Raw genomic sequence first — 22,154 nt, 5'->3', positions numbered from 1 at the left:
TATATGTATGTATATTTAAAAGACATAAATATGTATAACTATAAGCACAATACATTTAAAAATTGGATCACAGTATACACTAATATGCACTGTTTTATAATTTAGTTTTCATAAAATATCATGAATAGTTTTCTATAGCATATTAGGTCTACATAATCATTTTTAACAGCTACATAATATTCCATATAATATTAATACTTAACTTGACTAAAATCATTATCCACTGTACTTAGAACGTTTCTGGATCAGCAGTCTTTCCGATCTTCGTTGTAAAGGTGGTAAATCAGGTTAAGAGCAGACAGACCTCAAAGCTCTAAGTCCATTATCAAAGCTCCAACCTATTTCTTTTTAAGTCCCTTCTTAACTTTGATTGGCACTTTCTTGTGCTTCAGTCCTCAAAACTAGGGACTAGTTTGATTGACAGAGCTCAATTACATAAAACTCGGAGGTAAAAAAAAAGCAAACATATATGCTCTGGAGAAAATATCAATAAAGAGAAAAATCTGAGATTTGAATTTGCACCTTTTCCAGGGGCGCCAGCTGCTCTTTGAGATCCTCTAATCTTTCGATAAGCTCCCTTTCCTTGGTTAGCTGGTGCTGCTCGATGCTCAACGTGGTGTATAGCTGCTGGACTAGTGTCTTTACATCGTTCAGCGTTGCTGCATTTTCATGGCTTAAGAGTTCTGAAAGAAAGGGGTTACATTTTTCTTTTTTAATGTATGTCTTATGTGAAGAGTTGCTATTCCTGGGGCTATCAGACCATAAGAACAAGGCAGATTCATCCACTACTGGGATCCCACTTTCAGTATGAGACTGAAGGAAAGTGATAGTTCCTTTTTTAAAAAGAGGTATCTACAAATCCTAGAAAGTATATTTGGGAAACTTGAAAAATTTGAAACCAACCTTTACCATTATATTCTTGGAAGACTAACTGCTACATAAGAGGCTACAAATAATAATAACAAAAATAGTCTTCATTAGATAAAGATAAAAAAATTAAGGTGAAATGTTAAAAACTAGTAGAGAGGTTTAGAATCAAACTGACTTTCATGCTTATTAAAATACTGATCTATAATTTATCTGTGGCCTTGCCATTTCAATTGGTGATTTTTTTCCCTTTAGTAACACCTGAGGAAAAACTACACAGTATTTAAAATTTGTAAATACAAAGGTATAAATAAAAATACCATTATCCTAATAAACTTAGCTCCCATACAACTTTCCCCTGGCATACCTGTTGGGGAAAGTTACAGAATAGCTGTACGAGCCTCAATATTATACTGTAAAGGGCGTGAAGTTATAAGAATGACTGACAGGCTAAAAGATTCAATTCTTTGATTCAATATCCTCTTCCGTGAGTAGTAGGTGTTTCCAGAAATCTAAAAATTATGTTTTGAGAATCTAATAAAAAAATCAGCTGATCTCAGCTGTCAAGGAATTTAAAATAAAAGCACCAGAATTAAAGCTTTTGTTTTAGAATATTATCCTCAAGTGTGGTATTTTGTTAGGTACGGCACAACGTCAGCCTTTTTCTAAATCAAAATGAGCCACCATCGGAATTAGCCATGTATTTCAAATATTCTTCAAAGATGTCCTTTAGTACAGTTATCACAGAAATTCAATCAATACAAAATTCAAAGAGGTAGCAAATTGGATTAGATAAGAGCTGATACAGTAAAAGGGGATATAGCACCTAGCATAGCATCTTGCACGCTTCAGCAAATGTGCAAAAATTTGCATTCAAAAAATGCGTTAATGGGAACAGATAAAAGCAAGAACACTTTGAGCTCTAGAAATCATCTGTGTTGACAGGGTCTTCTTTGCACTCAAGTTGCAGCTCACGTTTGCATAGGGCTTTACACTTTCTAAAGTTACCAGAAGAGGAAACTACACTCCAGAAGGCAATACTTGTCTATAATAGAATGTCATATGGAAGTGGCAGAATCCATGTTTCTTGACTGCCAGGCCTCGAGTTGAGTTATAACGTTTCTGCTACACCAATATTCATAGTTCTTCTGCAAGCTTGGTCCCCTTTCAAAAAGGCCATTCCTTAAGTAGGTATAAATTGTGTATGGTTAACAAAATCCTATCACATATATTGCTGCATGTTATCTATCCTCCCAATAACAGCATGAGTAAGGTTGGTGTCCATAACTTATAAATGAGGAATTTGAGTCCCAGATAGATAAGATTAACCAACATTTCTGTACTAGGTACAAAAACTCAGTTCCTCTGTCACACTGGTCACATTTTAAGTGCTCAATAAGCACATGTGACTATGGCTACCATTGGACAGTGTAGAAATGAAACATTTTCATCATCACAGAAACTTCTACTTAACAACACTGTCCTAGGAATGTCTCTCTCTGCCCTCCTTTGCTGTCCTCCTTATCCTAATAGTTGGATGCACCTGAATTTTAGGGTTCTTTGGCAAGCTTTGATTTGTCCTTCTGTGCCATCGCTTAAAAACTGCTGACTTTTCTCAGACTATTGCTGACTATCACACAAGGTTTCATTCCTATAATCTTTCATTCCATAATATTCATGTGACTCTACTTCCCCAGTTGAACCTTGACTGATACAAACAGTATGTAGGATATGCTATTATTTGCATAAAAAAGAAAAACAGATTACACATTCATATTTGCTTATGAATGCATTAACTACTCTAGTAGGACATACAAGAAACTAAGAACAGTGCTTGCAGGTACAGAGGAGAAAAGGATGGCTGTGGAAGAGGGATGAGAAAACTTCACCCATACATTCTTTGACTTTGAGAATTGAACTTGTGAATGTATTATCTATTCAAGACAAATAAAAAAACTAACGTGGGCCGGCTCGGTGGCTCAGGTGGTTAGAGCTCCATGCTCCTAACTCCAAAGGCTGCCGGTTCTATTCCCACATGGGCCAGTGGCCTCTCAACCACAAGGTTGCCAGTTCAATTCCTCGAGTCCTGCAAGGGATGGTGGGCTCTGCCCCCTGCAACTAAGATTGAACACGGCACCTCGAGCTGAGCTGCGCCCCGAATGGCTCAGTTGGTTGGAACGCATCCTCTCAACCATAAGGTTGCCAGTTCAATAGCTCGATTCCCGCAAGGGATGGTGGGCAGCGCCCCCTGCAACTAAGATTGAACACGGCACCTTGAGCTGAGCTGCCGCTGAGCTCCCAGATGGCTCAGTTGGTTGGAGCACGTCCTCTCAACCACAAGGTTGCCGGTTCGACTCCCGCAAGGGATGGTGGGCTGTGCCCCCTGCAACTAGCAATGGCAACTGGACCTGGAGCTGAGCTGCGCCCTCCACAACTAAGACTGAAAGGACAACAACTTGAAGCAACTTGAAGCTGAACGGCACCCTCCACAACTAAGATTGAAAGGACAACAACTTGACTTGGAAAAAAGTCCTGGAAGTACACACTGTTCCCCAATAAAGTCCTGTTCCCCTTCCCCAATAAAATCTTTTAAAAAAACAAACAAAAAAAACCTAACTTGCAACCACAATACCTTCTAAATGATAAGACTATAAAATGATAATTCATAGATGATCAATCTCACAGATGATCAATTCTAGACCTGGCTGAAAATAAGTTATTTTTCAGATCAGACATTAGTAAAGCCTTGGCAAACTCAAGGGACTAGGCTTTATTTTGTTAGATTTTATTGACAGGAAGAATATGGTCCCAAGTATTATCATGGTGGAGGAAAACCTCTGACCCTAAAAAAAATCTGCCCACGTATCTGGAGATGAAATTATAGAAAAAGACAAGATAAATGTACTAACGGCTTAACAACACTTTTGGATGATCGGTGTATGCAACCACATGCATATTACTGTTTCTGCACATGCCATCAGTGACAGGATAATTAAAGTACAGAAGGGCAGAGAGATGTGCTAATATAATGGGAACTGAAAAGTCTTTTCAGCTACTAAACTGGTTTGGGAAGGACTTTAGTTAGCTATTTGAGTCTCTGATAAGGCCTTCACTATTGTTGGTATTTGGTTTGTCTGTTCAACCTTTTTTCTCAAGTTATTTACATCATTAAGATAGAAAAAACCCTAACATTACACTTTAAAGAACTAGAAAAACAAGAACAAATAAAACCCCAAATCAGCAGATGGAAGGAAATATAATAAAAATTGGAGCAGAACTAAATGAAATAGAGAACAAAAAGTCAACAGAAAAAAATCAATGCAACAAAGAGCTGGTTCTTTGAAAAGATTAATAAACTCAACAAACTATTGGCTAGACTCACTAAGATAAAAAGAGAAAAGACACAAGTAAACAAAATCAGTAATGAAAGAGGAGAAATTACCATAGATACCACACAAATACAAAAGATCATACTAGAATACTATGAAGGACTATATGCCACCAAATTCAATAACTTAGAAGAAATGGACAAGCTCTTAGAAACATATAACCTTCCTAGACTGAATCACAAAGAACTGGAAAATCTAAACAGACCGATCAACGTTAAGGAAATTGAATCAGTCATCCAAAAACCTTCCCAAAAGCAAAAGTCCAGGACCAGATGGCTTCACTAGTGAATTCTACCAAACATTCAAAGAGTATCTAATACCAATCCTGCTCAAACTCTTCCAAAAAACTGAAGAAGAGGCAATACTTACTCATTTTATGAGACCAACATTACTCTGATACCAAAACCAGGTAAGGATAACACGAGAAAAGAAAATTACAGACCAATATCTCTGATGAATACAGAGATATTGCAAAAATCCTAAACAAAATTCTGGCAAATCAAATACAACAATACATTAAAAAGATTATATATGTTATGATCAAGTAGGGCTCATCCCAGAGGCACAAGGATAGTTCAACATATACAAACCGATCAATGTGATATACCACATAAACAAAAGATAGAAGTCATATGATTATAGTAATAGATGCAGAAAAAGCATTTGACAAGATACAACATCGATTTATGATTAAAACACTCAATAAAATAGGTATAGAAGGAAAATACCTTAACATAATAAAGGCCGTATATGACAAACCCTCAGCTAACATCATAATTAACAGTGAAAAACTGAAGCCTTTTGCTCTACATTCAGGAACAAGATAGGGTTGCCCCCTATCACCACTGTTATTCAACATAGTATTGGAAGGCCTAGCCAGAGCAATCAGGCAAAAGAAAGAAATAAAAGGCATCCGAATTGGGAATGAAGAAATTAAATTGTTACTTTTTGCAGATGGCATGATTCTTTGTATAGAAAACCCTAAAGACTCCACCCAAAAGCTATTAGAAACAACAAATGAATACAGTAAAATTGCTGGCTTCAAAATCAACATACAAAAATCCATTTCATTCCTGTATAGTAACAACGAAATTTCAGAAAAAGATATGAAAAAAATTCCTTTTGCAATTGCAACAAAAAGAATAAAATTCCTAGGAATAAACTTAACAAAGGATGTGAAGGACCTACACACTGAAAACCATAAGACATTCTTAAAAGAAATTGAAGACACAAAGAAATGGAAAGATATTCCATGTTCACGGATTGGAAGAATCAACATGGTTAAAATGGCCATATTACCCAAAGCAATATATGGATTTAATATAATCCCCATTAAAATCCCAATGGCATTTTTTAAAGAAAAAAACAAAAAAGCCTCAGATTTGTATGAAATCACAAAAGACCCCGAATAGCAAAAACAATCCTAAGAAAAAAGAACAAGGCTGGAGGTATCACATTCCCTGATGTCAGCTCGTACTACAAAGTGACAATAATCAAAACAGCGTGGTACTGGCAGAAAAACTGGTATACAGACCAATGGAATAGAATTGAAAACTCAGAAATAAACCCACATATGTATGTGCAGATAATTTTTGACAAAGGAGCCAAAAACATACAATGGAGAAAAAAAAGCCTCGTCAATAAATGGTGCTGGGAGAATTGGAAAGCCATATGCAAAAGAATGAAACTAGGCAGCTATCTGTCACCATGTACCAAAATTAACTCAAAATGGATCAAAGACCTAAACATAACACCTGAAACAATAAAATACATAGAAGAAAACATAGGTACTAAACTTATGGACCTTGGGTTTGAAGAGGATTTTAAGAATTTGACCTCAAATGCAAGAGAAGTAAAAGCTAAAATACATGAATGGGACTATATCAAACTAAAAAGCATCTGCATAGCAAATAAACCATCAACAAAATAAAGAGGCAACCAACTGAATGGGAGAAGATTTTTGCAAAAAATGTCTTTGATAAGGGGCTAATATCCAAAAAATATGAAGAACTCATACAACTCAACAACAACAAAAAACAAACAATTCAATTGAAAAATGGGCAGAGAACCTGAACAGACACTTCTCCCAACAAGACATACAAATGGTCAACAGATACATGAAAAAAAGCTCAACTTCACTAACTATCAGGGAAACGCAAATCAAAACCACAATGAGATATCACCTCACACCTGTTAGAATGGCTATCACTAACAAGACAAATAATAACAAGTGTTGGAGAGGCTGTGGAGAAAAAGGAACCCATATATACCGTTGGGAAGAATGTAAATTGGCACAGCCGTTATGAAAAATAGCACAGAGGTTCCTTTAAAAATTAAGAATAGAATTACCGTATGACCTAGCAATCCCTTTTCTTGGTATCTACCCCCAAAAATCTGAAAACATTTATCCGTAAAGATATATGTGCTCCAATGTTCATTGCAGCATTATTGACGGTGGCCAAGACATGGAAACAACCAAAGCGTCCTTCAATAGCTGATTGGATAAAGAAGATGTGGTATATATGCACAGTGGAGTACTACTCTGCCATAAGATGAAATACTGCCATTTGTGACAACATGGATGGATCTTGAGATTATTATGCTAAGCAAAATAAGACATAAAAGGTGGAGAACCATATGACTTCACTCATATGTGGGATATAAAACTGAAACATATGACTTCACTCATATGTGGGATATAAAACTAAAAGCAACAAAGGAATAAAACACTTAAATAATAAAGTGTACACTTAAAACCTATGTAATTTTACTAACCATTGCTACCTCAATAAATTTAACAAAGAAAAAAGAAAAAAAAGGCAGAAATAAGGTCTCCAATATCCTCTGGATGGATAATGGGGGAAAGGGCTTAGTGGTACCAATCAAAATGATTTTCCTTAGCATAAAAACTTCCAACCACTATTGATACAGAGTATGTTTTCTTCCTCCCCAAGACTAAGAGGAAGGTGGTGAATTACTACTTCAACCTGCACTAGGATAAAAGGCTTTTGGTGTTCCCTTTCCACATTCTCCCCTCCACTCTAGATTTAATTAGGTTATAATAAAATCATCTACCGTATTTTGCCATGTATAATGCGCTCCCATGTATAACGTGCACCCACGTTTTGGCCCAAACTTACAGGGAAGAAATCTTTCGTTTTAATTTTTTAATTCAAATTTTTTATTTGTTTACAGTTAGGTACTTTTTTGTATTATAAAGGAATTTTAGCATTTATAATATTTTTTCACATTTTATGGTACAAGAAATTTTATGTCACAAATAATTACAAAACACAAGAACAGATACAAGGCACAGGAAATTTTACATACCTGTAACAAATTTTTGATATTTACGCATCATAGAAGGCCAAGAACTCTTTGTTGTTGCAAGTTCCTCATAAGTTCAACAAAACCAATTATCATATTCCAGGGTATTATTTTGCATATGGATATCGTTATTGATTTTGAGTTACACTTTTAACTCATAAGCATAAATAAAAGAGTGAAAAACATTTATATAGATAGGGAATTAGTACTGCCCATCTATAATGTGCATCCTAATTTTCCCTTACAAATTTGGGCAAAAAAGTGGGCATTATACATGGTAATTGCTAAAATAGTCACTGCTTTCATCCTGCAGTGGTCAGAGGAGAATCCAGCCATATACAGGTACAGTAACCAAAAGAATGCAATGGAGCTTGCAAACTAGCCTTATCACTCTGACCTGCCCCTCTGCTCCACTTCAGTTTTTTCCTGCCTCTTCCCTCCAGTTTGGGGGTTAGATACAAGAGTTGTAAATACTTAAGTATCCATAACACCGGAGGACTACCAATCCCACATAAACATTAAATGCGGCTATATTAGATCCTGTATGAATCAGCCCTGTATCCTCAGTGCCTGGTGGAAGTGTTTGAAGTTAAGGTTTACTGCTACACCACATTCAGAGAGCACTATTAATTCTAATGTGCTATCCATAAACAGGGAAAATTAATAAGTGAGAGAAGTGAAAGTTAAAGGGGGTAAGGAGTGAGTAGAAAAAAAATGTGTCAAAACTGAAAAAAACTGTCCTGGAAAAGTTTTCCTTCATTAACTATTAGGTTGGTGCAGAAGTAATTGCGGTTTTTGCAATTCTTTTTAAGACCTTTTAAACTGCAATTACTTTTGCACCAAACTGATATTTTAATTGTCATTAGATAAAGCAGATTTGTTCCATCTGCTCCACATACAGCTAAAATCCTAATGTTCCTCCTCATGATCTGATACCAAACACCTAGTGCCTTCAATTTCTTTTGTCCATTTAGCGTTTTCTCTAGAAAGTTACAATGTGGGGAAATGTGCTTACTCATCTGGATGACTGGCAACCCTCTCAAGTACAGAAATTCAACCTGCTCTCTTATTTGAAAAAGTGTGGTGACTTGGATGCCAGCAATATCTTCCTCACGACAGGGAGCGGGAGATAATAGGGTGGAAACAAAATTAAAATCTATTTTACATTTCATCAGAAGAAAAGGATTTTCTTTACTATGTCTTCAAAGGTGGGAAAAACAAAGTGTTTGTGGCCTTAAAACAGTATTATTTGAGCTTCTGTGAGAAATGGTATCTGATGCATAATCTCTCACTGGCTAATTAACAGAACTGAGAGAGTGTTGATGTATGAATTTAAATATTAAAAAGGTCTTTTAAATTTTACATCAATGCTGCTATTGAGTTTACCAAATTTCACACTTCAGTTGACAATTGTTCCATGAATTATAGACTTCTGACCCTTGCAAACTTCCATTCTAATTGACTTGTAGGGAAACTGGGTAGAAGTTACACAGTTCTGGGATATAGATAAAGTAGAGTCGTTAAGCTGCCAAATCGATTACCAGGGAATCATATATAATTTCTCCCCTTTTCAATTTCTAAAGTCACTTTCCTTATTCAACTTGGGGTTAGCTGTATTTAAGAAAATGGAAACATTCATTTCTATTTTAAAAACACAATATTAGACAAGATGGTTGGACTTATTCATTGATTAAAATACCTCTAGCTTTTGACAACATAATATATGGAAGCTCATATCTTAACTTTGCTCATTGTTAAACTTTATATAGGAATATATTAGTCAACTTTAAAAATTTTGCTAATAAAAAATCTAAATAGAATGAACTCCAGGTAATTTACACACACACACACACACACACACACACACACACACACACACTCTTAGTATAATGCGCTCAAGGTCCATCATGTTGTTGGAAATGGTAGTATTTCCTTTTCTCACGGCTGAATGTATATTTCACTGTATGTATACACCACATCGTCTTTATCCATTCATCCATATTTGAACATCTAGGTTGATTCCATATCTTGGCTATTGTGAATAATGCTGCAATGAACATAGCAGTGCAGGTATCTCTTTGAGATCCTGATTTCATTTCCTTTGGGTATATACCCAAAAGTGGGACTGCTGGATCGTGTGGTAGTTCTGTCGATCAAAGGGTACCCAGCTTCCGATTATAAGATGAATAAGTGCTGAGGATCTAATTAATGTACACATGATGACTATAGTTAACAATACTGTGATATATACTTGAAAGCTGCTAAGAGAGATGTTAAGTGTTCTGACCACAAAAAAGAAATGGTAATTATGTTAGGTGATGGGGATATTAACTAATCCTATTGTGGTAATCATTTCACAATATATAAATGTATCAAACCATTGCACTGTAGTCTTAAACTCACACAACATTATATGTCAATTATGTCAATAAAGCTGGGGGCAAATAAAACAACAAATTTAAAAAAAGTAACGAAAAACAGTAAAATAAGACCTGTATTTCTGTTATTTTAAAGAAAATTTCTAGCCCAAGAATCAGGGAATAAACAAGAAAAACATATTAGCATAGCTAATAGATAGCTAACAATCCCTGGTCTACATAGTCAATTATTTCAACTTAATAAAATCTGATTCAGTATTGTCTTACTATTTAAAGGATATTTTTCCATCCTTACTATACTTATTATACTTTTCTATACTTTTTTCCACGCTAGTTCCATCTCAACGAGCTTGAACACAGAAGAGAATCTGGCTTCTGAATAACCAAAAGTGCTACCAAGTTAACTCATTTAATTCATTCAATACAGAATGACCACCTGAGTCAATGGGGAGTGGGGGATACAATATCATAGTGAGCATTTCCACATTCAAGGAGTAAGAACAATTCAGAGAGGAGATTAATCACTTCTGGATGGCTGGGAGTCAGGGAAAGAAGCAGGATTATTAAAGACTTCATGTTAGGGCTGACACTGATGATTTTGACAGGAGGAAACAGGATGTTAGGAAGAAAGGAGAAAGGCATCTTAGGCAGAGGAAAGAGGAACAAATACTGAGATGATGAAGAATGGGGCACAGTTAAGGAAAGCAAAGGAATACAGGGTGGAGGAAAAGTGGGCAACATGTAAGAGCGAAAGGGAAAAATTTTAAAGGTAGATAGATGTAGACCAGACTTTGGAGGCATTCAATATCAGACCTTTTTCTACATTAGACATAGTTCTTAAAAGCAGAATTGAAACTAGGAATGTCCTAGGAGGCTGACGGGGGAGTAGTGGTGGTGGAAGGAGCATTAACAACAGCAGTAAGTGACAATAAATATCAAGTGCAAAGGGAGAAAGTGACCAAAAGAGACAACTCACAATGCTATTTCAGAGCGCTGTTTAGCACCAGTACTGTTAAGAGCCACACTGAACCCTGGGGTGAAAAGAAAAATCAGTAATACTGACTCTATTTAAAATTTTGATATTTTGTTCACCAAGGTTGTTTTTTTTAAAATTTTAAAGCAATAGTTCATTAAAATATTATTTATCTTGACTACTAAGTTTTTCGGCATCCTCTTAAAATTTACTCCTGAGGCAAGTGCCTCACTTCTTTGCATAAAAACATATACATGTCAGAGTTCCTAAGGACTATTATTGTACAATAATCAACTTCCTGACTGCTGACTTTCAGCCATCAAAAAAAAGGATTAATTTCTATTACAAATGTTTAGAAGGACAGGGAAGTCCATAATTTATTTTAAAAAGATTCCCCCTATAATGTTATTAAAATATTAATAAAATATTAATATGACTTTTAACCTGTGTGGCGGGAAGGAGCTTATGTAGAACATCCATTTATGTGAAACAAAGTGACAATATCAGATAATAAAGCTTTCTGATGTCGGGTAGAATTTAAGCTTTAGTCAGTGTACAAGCCAAGTACCAGGTACTCAATGAGCTCTTCAACCGAAATGGTCTGTATGTAAAGCTTTCAGCGTTCTTTGAATATTATCTCTTTCTCAAGGTAATCCAGGGGAAAGTTCACTCCAAAAGCCCTTCCACATTTCTCCGACCTTCTCAGGGTTACTTTTTACCTCTCTTTGGTGGTCGCACATGATATGTTAAGTCATTAATGACCAGCTTAAAGTCATCAAGGAGGAGGAGGTCTATTCCTGTTGAGGCAGCGACTCGAACACCATCTGTGAAAAAAATATAATGTGAAAAATTAAATTTGTCGTATGTCCATAATTATTCAAGACTGGTCAAGAAGAAGCAATCCCCAAAAAAGATTTTAAAAATTGCATCTTTTCTTTTACATTTCAGTTAACTTTTTGCCTTATCTCCAAGTGTATGCTAAACAAAGCTTACATTGTCTGAGGTTTTTTGTTTTTGTGGTCTCAAGTCAGTGAAGATTTAACAACATGCTTTTCTGGTAGAACTTTATGAACAGTGAAATAACTGCATAGACTTATAGGCATCAGTTGGAAATCTAGGGTAACTAGGAGAGCTGCATGGATGTCTTAGATTTGTCTATGATGGAAGTTGGTTGAGTAAAAAAAAAAAAGGCTTTCTAATATATAGTACTTTTCAGTATGGTCACTGATTAGATGCCAATAATTCAGGGATGAATGCTAGGGTTAGCAAAGAACACCAAGCTGGTCTACTAATTATATTACTAGATGAGGTGAGAATTAAATATATTTAAAATATTTACACTTTAGAAACATGGCAAATTGTTAACAAATGGTGAATTCAAGTGAAAGATAAATGGGTATTTACTGTACTAATTTTTTAAGTTTTCTGTAGATTTAAAATGTTTCAAAGTAAAAATGGGAAAAATGTAAGGCACTTAAAAAATACGTAAGTGAAATTAAAAAAAAATTTAGAAACAGGAAGAAAGGGAGGAATGAATGGATGAAGAGGTAGGGAAAAAATTAAGACATTTTGGCAAATAGAAAGTGTAATTTTTTTAAATGCCAACTCATTAGTAGTCAAAAACTAAAGATTAAAACCAACCAAAAAAGTGCTATATGATCCAAAGCAAATATTTAAAAACAAGTCACGTATAAAAAATACATATATAAGTGAAATGGATGTTATGTCAAATGGGAATTTTTAGTGCCTTATTTTATATTTGTTTCAAATCATATGTTTTCATTTTGGTCAACTTTTATCTGAAAGACATCAGAAAAATCTAAAAAGAAGTCCTAATATTTCGTATCTCCAGAGATGAGGGCTCATCCACTAGAAATATTTATTCTATGCCTAAGGTAATGATAAAAGGTCGCAATATATAAAATGCTCATGTGTGAGGTGCTTTTGCATGAGACTCCCTGTGTATAAACATTTGCTAAAACTGAATAATTATATTCTGAGAACCATGGGAGAAAAATCACTTTCTCTCCTGACATTTGCTGAGCAAAAAATGTTTTCTAAAATTAAGAGTATGACATACTTTGCAGCAACCTGTGTGTGTGTGTGTGTGTAGTAGTGGTGGTGGTGGTGGTGGTGGTGGTGATGGTGGTAAGCAGTAGTAGTTTGGGGGGAAATGGGTGGGAATTAATAATAAAGGTGACCGTACCTGGTGAATAGACTGGGGGGAAATTGGTGGGAATTAGTAATGAAGGTGACCGTACCTGGTGAATAGATTGCAACTCTGTCAATTCCCCGATCCTCTTCTTGTAGTTGTCGTAAAAACACACCAACAGAGTCTGAGATAGGTTTGAGTGTGAACTGGCAGCGTTCACGCCGGGACGGTAGCCTCACAGATATCACAGGTAACCCATTTTGATACACCACCGTCACATCTGAATGAAAAAGACCCACAATCATATGAAAATTAGATTTCCTTATAAGTAACAGCTATATTATTACCATTCTTATATGGAATCTATTTTTATTAGTGTGGTGTAAAATGTTTCCAAACGTTTAAGAACATGCTCTTTAACTTTAGTGGAAGGTTATTCTGAGAATTGGCTTATGCAAGATCATAGGGATCATACAATTCACTTTTCAGAAAAACGAAAACATGCAAAGGATTATCTTCTAAGTGGATCAAGGAGAAGGTTTCTTAGGAATTTGAGGTAAAGGACTTGGTATTGGTGAAGATAAACTCTCGTTCCATTTTGGAAGACTTTATTAAGTAGTCAGAGATTGCTGGGCGACTCCAGCAGGTGGCTCTTCGGAGCCAGAACTTTCAAGAATCCCTGGGAAATGACATCTTAAAGTACAGGATAAGCGAGACTCTTACTCCAGGACAGTCAACTCATATTTATAGTATGATATTACATCGAAGGTGCTTGATAGGTAAGCATTCAATTATACAGTAAGGACAGTATTTATTAAATACAGTAATTATGATATCATCAAAACAATTCCTTTTATGTTCTCCTGAACGTTGTCCTGAGGTTAACTAGAAGTCAAAGATCAACTATTTGGGAGTTTCTAACAAAAAGTTATTAAGAGAGATATTATTATAAGCTATATAACTGAAAGGATTTCTACAATAGTATGGTACAGAATTCCATTTTCCTTGTCTTTTTTTCTCAACAGTCTTGACTTGTAGAGCCTTAGTCACTGAAACAAATGTTAGAATAACTCTCTTTCAAAGTAATTTTCAAATGAATTTGTTAAATAACTAATGTTGAACGAGATTTTTTAACATTAGCAACCAGCATTTCAAGATGGTAACTTAGCACTGAGGAAGGAAAACAGGATTTGGAGTAATCTGGGCTCAAATTCTGGCTCTGTAACTTTGGGCATATAATATAGCTTCTACGAGCCTCACTTTTTTTCACATATAAAAAGGGTTTATCCCTAACTGATGTGAGGAATAAAATTAAAAAAAACCCACACCACTTAAAACACTTCAGCATACTGCTTGACACATAGGGATGTTTCTTTACTAGCTTTTTTTTTTTTTTTTTTAAGAATCAAAAGGTACATTCTATAATATTTCTAAAGATTCTTATCTCTCAAAATTGACAAGTTGAGACGAAATGTATATAAAGTTCCAAATTTTCCATAGTTGTTGTCATTTACACCTTATTTCCTTAAAGATTCTAGTAATTTTTAAGGTTTACAATGTATACAAAAGCCTCACACTAAATTCTTTCATGACTTAAATTTTAAAAGCAACACTTATTAAGGCATATACGTAGTTTATGAATAACAAAATACACTTTTATTTTCAATGGATGTTTCATGAGTTTTGACACATTAATCAAAATTCCCTCGAGCCCCATCTCAGTTAATCCCTCGGCAACCAGTTTTGATTTTTTTCACCACAGATTATATTTAGTTTTTCTAGAGTGACGTATTACTGGAATCATATGTTATGTACTCTTTTGTATCTGGCTTCCTTTTTTCAGCATGATGATTTTGAGATTCATCCATGTTGTTGTATATTAGTAGTTCATTCATTTTTATTGCTGATAGTATTTCACTGTATGGACACACCATAATTTGTTTATCCATTTACCTATTGCTTGACATCTGGGTTGTTTCCAGTCTTTGGCTACTATGAATAAAGCTTTTATGATTATTCACTTACAAGTCTTTGTGTGGACCTGTAATTTTGTGATATGCCTTTTTCCTACCCTTTTACTTTTAACCTATCCCTATCTTTATATTTAAAGTGGGTTTCTTGTAGACAGCATACGAGTACACTTGGGTCCTGTTATTTTATCCAACCTGACAATCTGTGCCTCTCAATTAAAGTGTGTATATCATTTGGATTTAATAAATTACAAATATGGTTGTGTATAAGTCTATCATCTTGCTACTTTATTTATTGACCCAGCTGTTCTTTCTTCTATCTTTCTGCTATTCTTGCCATCCGTCTATTAGATTAACTGAATATTTTTTATGATTGTTTAATCTCTACTATTGGCTTATTAACTATACCTTCTAATGTTTTTAGGGGTTACTCTACAGCACATGTTAGCAAACTTTTTCTATAAAGAGCTACATAATAAGCATTGTAGGCTTTGTGGGCCATAAGATCTCTTCCAGTTACAGACTCTGCACTGTGGTACAAAAGCAGCCATAGGTAATAAGTAACCAAATGGAGTTTGTGTTCCAACAAACTTTATTTACAAAAATAAGCAGTGGGTTGTATTTGACCTATTGGGTTTTCTAAACCCCATTTTAATTTTACAATATACATCTTTAACTTACCACAGTTAACCTTCAAGTATTCTCATGCCACTTTAGGTATAGTATAGAGAATGCTATTATTATAAAACAATAACTTTCATTCCCCCTGCTTTGTGCTACTGTATTCATATATTTTGCTTCTACATGTTATAAACCACACAACACATTATTTTTGCTTTGACAACTGATTATATTTTAAAGAAATTTCTAAATGAGGAAAAATACCTTTTATATTTACATACATATTTAGCCTCTGGTGTTTCTAATTCCTTTTGTATAGAGTCACATATCCATTTGGTATGATATTTCTTTTGCCTGAACATCTTCCTCAAACATTTCTTTGTGCACAGATGTGCTGCAATAAATTCTCTCAGCTTTGGCAAGTCTGAAAAAGTCTTATTTCACATTCACTTTTGAAAGACAGTTTTGCTGTGTAAAAAATTCTGGGTTGACAGTTTTTTTTTTCCTTTCAACATTTAAAGAACGTGTATCTTCTGGTTTGCATAGTAGATGATAAATTTGTGTATATATTTATCTTTGTTCCTCTGTATGTAATATACCTTTTTAAATCTGGCTGCTTTCAATATTCTCTCTGTTTCTCTCTCTCCGCTCATAATAAAAACTTTATTGAAAAACTGACACCAAAAAAGCAGATCACTGTTGTGTACTTACAAAATTTAAATGTAATTACATTATCTTGGTAGATTAACTAGAATTATTGTAGTGATAAGGCTTTCTGTGATGTAACAAATTCAGGAAGTTGTGTGGATCATTAGTGTTGCTTTCTTCTGCATGAACACCCTTCTGTAAGTCTGGCCTTTTCTCCTGCTGGCAAGCACAACACTGCTGAACAACCTACACAAATAATCACCATCTGAGCATGGCTGAACCTGTAGTAATCTTGTAACAACCTGGACATTTTACATCCATAAAATAAGAATTTGGACTTTGAACTAGCTGTTTCTTTTTATGCTTTTTCTTTTCCTCTTCCAAGGACAGATGTAGTAAATCTCTAGCCAAAGGCATGTTGATTCTTTCCCAAGCCCAGCCTGTCCAGACCTCTGAAGCGACACCCCGGTGAGCAGCATGTGATTCAATATTTTCTCTTTATCACTGATTTTCAATAATTTGACTATAACGTTCCTTTCTATGGTGTTCTTTCTGATTATTTTGTTTTGGAAGTCTTAAGTTTCTTAGCATTCAGGGGCTCACAGTTTTCATCAAAATTGGAAGAATTTGGGCCATGTTAAAATATTTTTTCTGTCTTCTACCCCTATCCTTTTGGGATTCCAGTTACACTTACATTAGGTCATGTGGTTTTACAGGGAACTGAGGCTTTCTTTATATACTTCAGGTTTTTTTCCCCTTCTCAGATTAATTTTGAATACTTTTAATCGCTATGTATTTCAGTGTCACTGATCTTTTCTTCAGTACTGTTTAATATGCTGTTAATTCCATCTGCACTGTTTTTCGCTTCAGATATATTTCCATCTCTATGAATTTCTTTTGTTTATTTTTATATCTTCTATTTGTCTTCATGCTATGCTTGTTTTTCTTTTCCCTTTGAATATAAGGATCATATTTATAAGAACTAAAAATCCTTGGCTGTTAATGTCATTATCTCATCATTTCCAGGTCTATTTCAATTGACTGATTTTTCTTTTGGTTCTTTCCCTGCTTCTCCATATGCATAGTAATTTTTGATTGGAGGTTAGACATTGTACTTTTACATTGTTGAGTGTTGGATCGTGTATAGTTAAGTTACTTGCATATTAATTCTCTTCATATTTAATTCTTTCAAGTCATTAAAAAAGTCTATTAGGACAGATCTAGAGAATCCTTTATCTGAGGGCCAATTTGGTCCCACTTCTATGGTATGATTCTTCTGGGAGTCTCTACCAACTGTTCATGTATTCAGTGATGTCTCTCCTCTCTGGCTGGAGAGAAGTCAAAAGATTTCTGGCCCTGTATGAGCACTGAGGATTATTCATTTTACAGCTTCTGGTAATTGTTTTCCTTGGAAGCTGTTCTGGCCTGGTCTCATGGTTTAGAATTTAGCCAAAGCCTCCTTTGTTTCTCTTCTTTCAGAGATCACAGTCCTGTGCTGTTGTCCAATGTCTAAAAACAGGTTTTTCACATATTTTGTTTGCTGTTCTAGTTGACAGTAAGGCAGCAATCCTCACAGCAGTTAATTCTTTGTGGATACATGACTTGAATTTTTACATAAAAACTAAAAGGAAGCAGTCAAAAATCTCCATTTCTTTTTTTTATTAAAGTTTATTGGCGTGGCAGTTGTTAGTAAAGTTACATAGATTTCAGGTGTACAATTCTATAATACATCATCTATATCGCACATTATGTGCTCACCACCCAGAGTCAGTTCTCCTTCCATCACCATATATTTGACCCTGTTTACCTCTTCTAGAACTCCTCTCCCCCCTTACCCTCTGGTAACCACTAAACTATTTCTTTATTCCTTCCAAAAGGGTAGTCTATGTTTCTAAGGAAGAGGCCAAAAATAGTAATATAAACTTAATACACAGCACATACTAGTTTTCACCATCTAAAGATATTTGAAATTTTTGTCATTTTCTTTCTCATTTCTGAAAGAATCCACAGCAATCCAGTGTTTCCTTAAAGTCAGAGCCACTAACATGAATATTCCTTGCTCTTCTCTAGGCAGTAATGAGGATGAGCTCATAAAATTACGTGATTAACTTGTTTACCTGGTATTTTCCCCTCAAGTATTCCCTTTCCATATGTGAAAAAAAAACTATTCAACCCCAGATTTCAAAAAGTAGACAGTTGAAGTTAAATAAAAGATAGGAATCTATGAATCTTATACACAAAGTATGGAAAAATTCACTAAAACATTAGTGTCACAGATAAGTGCTTAGAGGTTACTGTTTTAAAATAACTGAGACAAAGTCAACAGAGAAAATGAAGGTCTTTCTTTCCCACTTTAACTTTTTCCTTTAAAGATCATGCAGCTTTTCAAAGGAATGAAATTTGAAAGCTCCGAGGAACTCTACACAGAATAGCACATTTCAGAATTGATAAACCTTTATTATAATAGTGCTTTTGAAATAAATCCACAGGTCTCCTTTCCCATACATAATAGATTGTAATGTAAATGTTAGTTTTTTTGGTTTGTAACCAAAAAAGAACAATTACCAAAGTTACTCAAATTTAACAATACATAAAATAGCTGCTGGTTGTAGTGAAGTCATAATGGGCTTTTATAAGCTAATAACAGTTGTCAGCTACTATTCTCTAGAGACAAATACTCTTTTTTTTTAAAAGTATAAACTTCATCAAGGGATTCGTGGGTTCAGTTTTTTTAACCGGCTGCCTTGATTTCCATTTCAATAAAATAAGAAATAATCTATGCTCTATAGCAGTGTGCTTCATAGAAACCTAGAAATATGTTCAATATGGCATCCAATATGAATCCTGAGAGACAGAGTATGACAACAGATTTAGGCATAAAAACAAAAATGCAAAATGTTTTCCAGACTAACAGAAGTACAATGAAAACAGACATTTGGGGTTAAAGAAGGAATACATTTAAAAAAAAAAAAGTCTTTGGAGCATCAGGTATAAAAAGAAATCTAAAATACAAATGGTTGCTATTTAGCCAATGTTAAAAAACGCTTAGAAAATTCATAGAAGGACGTTTTATTCGTGTTCAAAATAATTGGTAAAATGTCCTCTAAAATATATCATCTTATGAACTTGGCTTTTTATACCTTAAGGACTTATTTAGAAAGGGAACTGGTACAATAAGGAAACACATATGGGGTGTTTCCTGCAAAGCTACTTAGAGCTGAACTGTATATGATGGATGATTCCAGAGGCTTATGGTCTTCTGTTTCTTTTCTTCCCCCTTTCTGTAATATTCTACACCAAGAATGTGAAATATAATTTAAAACATTTTAGTGCTGGAAGGCCAAAGAAATCATATCGACTAATACCCTTCTTTTACAGCTAAGAATAAAAAGTTCAATGACGGTCCTAAGGTCATACAGTTCAACCCAATGCAAAATGGTTTTGGATCTCATTATTTGACTAAAAAATTGTTTTCTTAGGTCACATAAGACTTGAGGTTGCTAAATTCAGTGGGAATTTTAGCCCTTAATTTATTTTAGCAGCATCTAATGATGTAAACCACTCCTTCACATTATAAAAACTTTCCTTTTTCTATACTCTCCTGGTTGTTTTTACCTTTCAGTCTATACCTTCTAATATTCCTTCATGGCTCTTCTTATTGCAGTTATCCCTTAAAGGTGTCTAAGTGCTTTGTCCTAGGCCTCTGTGCTTCTTAATCCACACACTTTCTAGGCAATCTCATATGCTTGCAAAGTGTCAGCTACCATCTAAAGGCCGATGTACCAAACCTATATTCAATTGTCTGTGGCACAACTGGGTTTCCCACAGGCAAACCCAAAACTAAAAAATCCTAAAATTAAATTAATCTTCAACAACCCATTCATCTCTGACATTTCTTATCTCAGTCAATAACAACACTATTACTTAACTATTGCCCAGCCCAGAAAATTGTCTGCTATACTTGACTATTTAGTGGACAAAAAAGGGGTCACATACTAAATCTGACAAGCTCAGCCTACATGGTAGGTCTTAACAAACTTAGAGACCAAAAGTAACCACACAGGATGGTGTGAACATAAAAATGCCTAACTAAGGCGGGAAGTCACATCTTTACTCTGAAGCTTCCTTGATAATGTCAATCTTTACCTTAAGTGAGCCTGTCTATTGACTTTCTGCATCAGAGTAACACACCTTTGATATGTCAGAGTAATCTTCTTCTCCAGACCCCTCAAGGCAGGTACCAGAGCATAAGACCACAGAACTTCTCTGTTACCTTGTTGTCCACATACCGTCTCAATGTACTGTACATGTTTGCTAGTCTATACCCACCAATGTAAAAGGAGTATATGTCTCTCCCATTGTATATTTTATCCAATCCCAGAGATCTCCCCACTTTGCTTTCTCCCACCCCCTTAATCTACCATCAATGGATTTTATGTAACCCTCCTTACATCTCCTCCTTTTATTCTAATGTATAAAATAAGCTGCAAAACTGCCATTCTCTAGAGCATTTTCTCAATCTGCTGAGATTTTGCTTCCCAGCAACCGTTGTCAGCTTGGCTCAAATAAACTCATAAAAATTCTTTACAGGTTTGGGTGTTTCTTACATCGACCACTCTTAGAGCCAGAACATGACATTCCTCATATCTAATCAGAAAGCACATCCTTTCATTCTATTTTCTAAAACCTCTAATTTTTCCAGTTTGCTCTACTACCACCATCTTAGTCCAGGCCACCAATGCCCCGTTTTTATATCAGCCACATTGTATTTGGACTCACTTTCTTCCAGACTTCCTCCCATTTAAACAATTATCCACACTGAATCAGGGTAACCTTTCTTTTTTCTAAAGGAAACTACTATCCTGAGATTGGTATTTATCATTCTCATCTATAAAATAATTACACATAGCATGGTTTTTTCCTATATTTGGACTTTACATAAATGGTTGCATTGTGTACAACCTTCTACAACTGCCTTTTATACTCACTAATGCTCTGAGATTTATCCACATTGAATCATATTTCTGGATCATTCACTTAAAAGTCCTGTGTAAAATTTCATATATATATATATATATATATATATATATATATATATATATATGTAAATAACATTTATTTAGCCATTGAAAAATGAGATTTTTTTCCTTCTCTGTTATAAACAAACAGAAGACTATGATAACAGCACTTGTCAATGTTTTTAGTTTCTGTTGTAAATTTGGCCAACTTTTTTCCTTTTAGAGCTTTGTGTTTCACATTTTACTCCTTATGCCATCTGGAATTTACTTTTGTAAGGTAAGAAGTCAATTGTAACAGCACCATTTATTGAATAACCTGCTCAATCTTCTGATTTACAATGTTAATTCTATCACATGTCTAATTTCCATGTATGCAAGGTTTATCTAATCTGATTCTACAGTCTTTCCTACACCAATACTTTACTGTTTTGATTATTGTGGTTTTAGAAATACATCTTAATATGTGGTTTAGGTAAACCTTTCTCCATTTTCTATTCAAAATTTATCTTAGTTATGAGTATGGTTTTATTCTTTCATTTAATTTTTATAGTAAGTTCATCAGTTCCTGTTGGGGTTTTGATTAGCATTGCACTGAGTTCATAAATTCATGTGGGGGGGGGAAACTCACAACTTTTACAATGTTGCCTTTATATTCATTGACATGGTATAGCTCTTCATTTATCTCCTATCTTTTTTTATGTCCTTCAACAAAGTTTATTCTTCTCAATGAACATCTTAAAGATTTTTTTATTAGTTTCATGCCTAGATACCTTCAAATAATTTGTTTTTAATAACCACTTCTATATTTATA

At 34.7% G+C, this 22,154-nt stretch overlaps 1 protein-coding gene and 1 pseudogene across 2 annotated transcripts in view; both read right to left on the bottom strand.

Moving 5' to 3' along the window:
- Positions 1-22,154, bottom strand: part of MCU (mitochondrial calcium uniporter) — a 184,649-nt gene that overhangs the window by 12,138 nt on the left and 150,357 nt on the right. For both annotated transcript variants that reach the window (XM_019745865.3, XM_074339574.2), the window contains exons 3-5: positions 13,196-13,366; positions 11,654-11,758; positions 523-683 (exon numbers count right to left, since the gene is read on the bottom strand). In XM_019745865.3, coding sequence (XP_019601424.1) covers positions 523-683; positions 11,654-11,758; positions 13,196-13,366 — 437 coding nt within the window. The remainder of the gene's footprint in view (positions 1-522; positions 684-11,653; positions 11,759-13,195; positions 13,367-22,154) is intronic.
- On the bottom strand, positions 16,489-17,083 carry LOC141572802 (small ribosomal subunit protein eS27-like pseudogene; annotated as a pseudogene).

The sequence above is a fragment of the Rhinolophus sinicus genome, chromosome 15 (assembly GCF_057876585.1).
Source record: "Rhinolophus sinicus isolate RSI-liver-muscle chromosome 15, RSI-T2T, whole genome shotgun sequence".
Lineage (NCBI taxonomy): Eukaryota > Metazoa > Chordata > Mammalia > Chiroptera > Rhinolophidae > Rhinolophus > Rhinolophus sinicus.
This window is presented reverse-complemented; position numbering and strand designations above follow the sequence as displayed.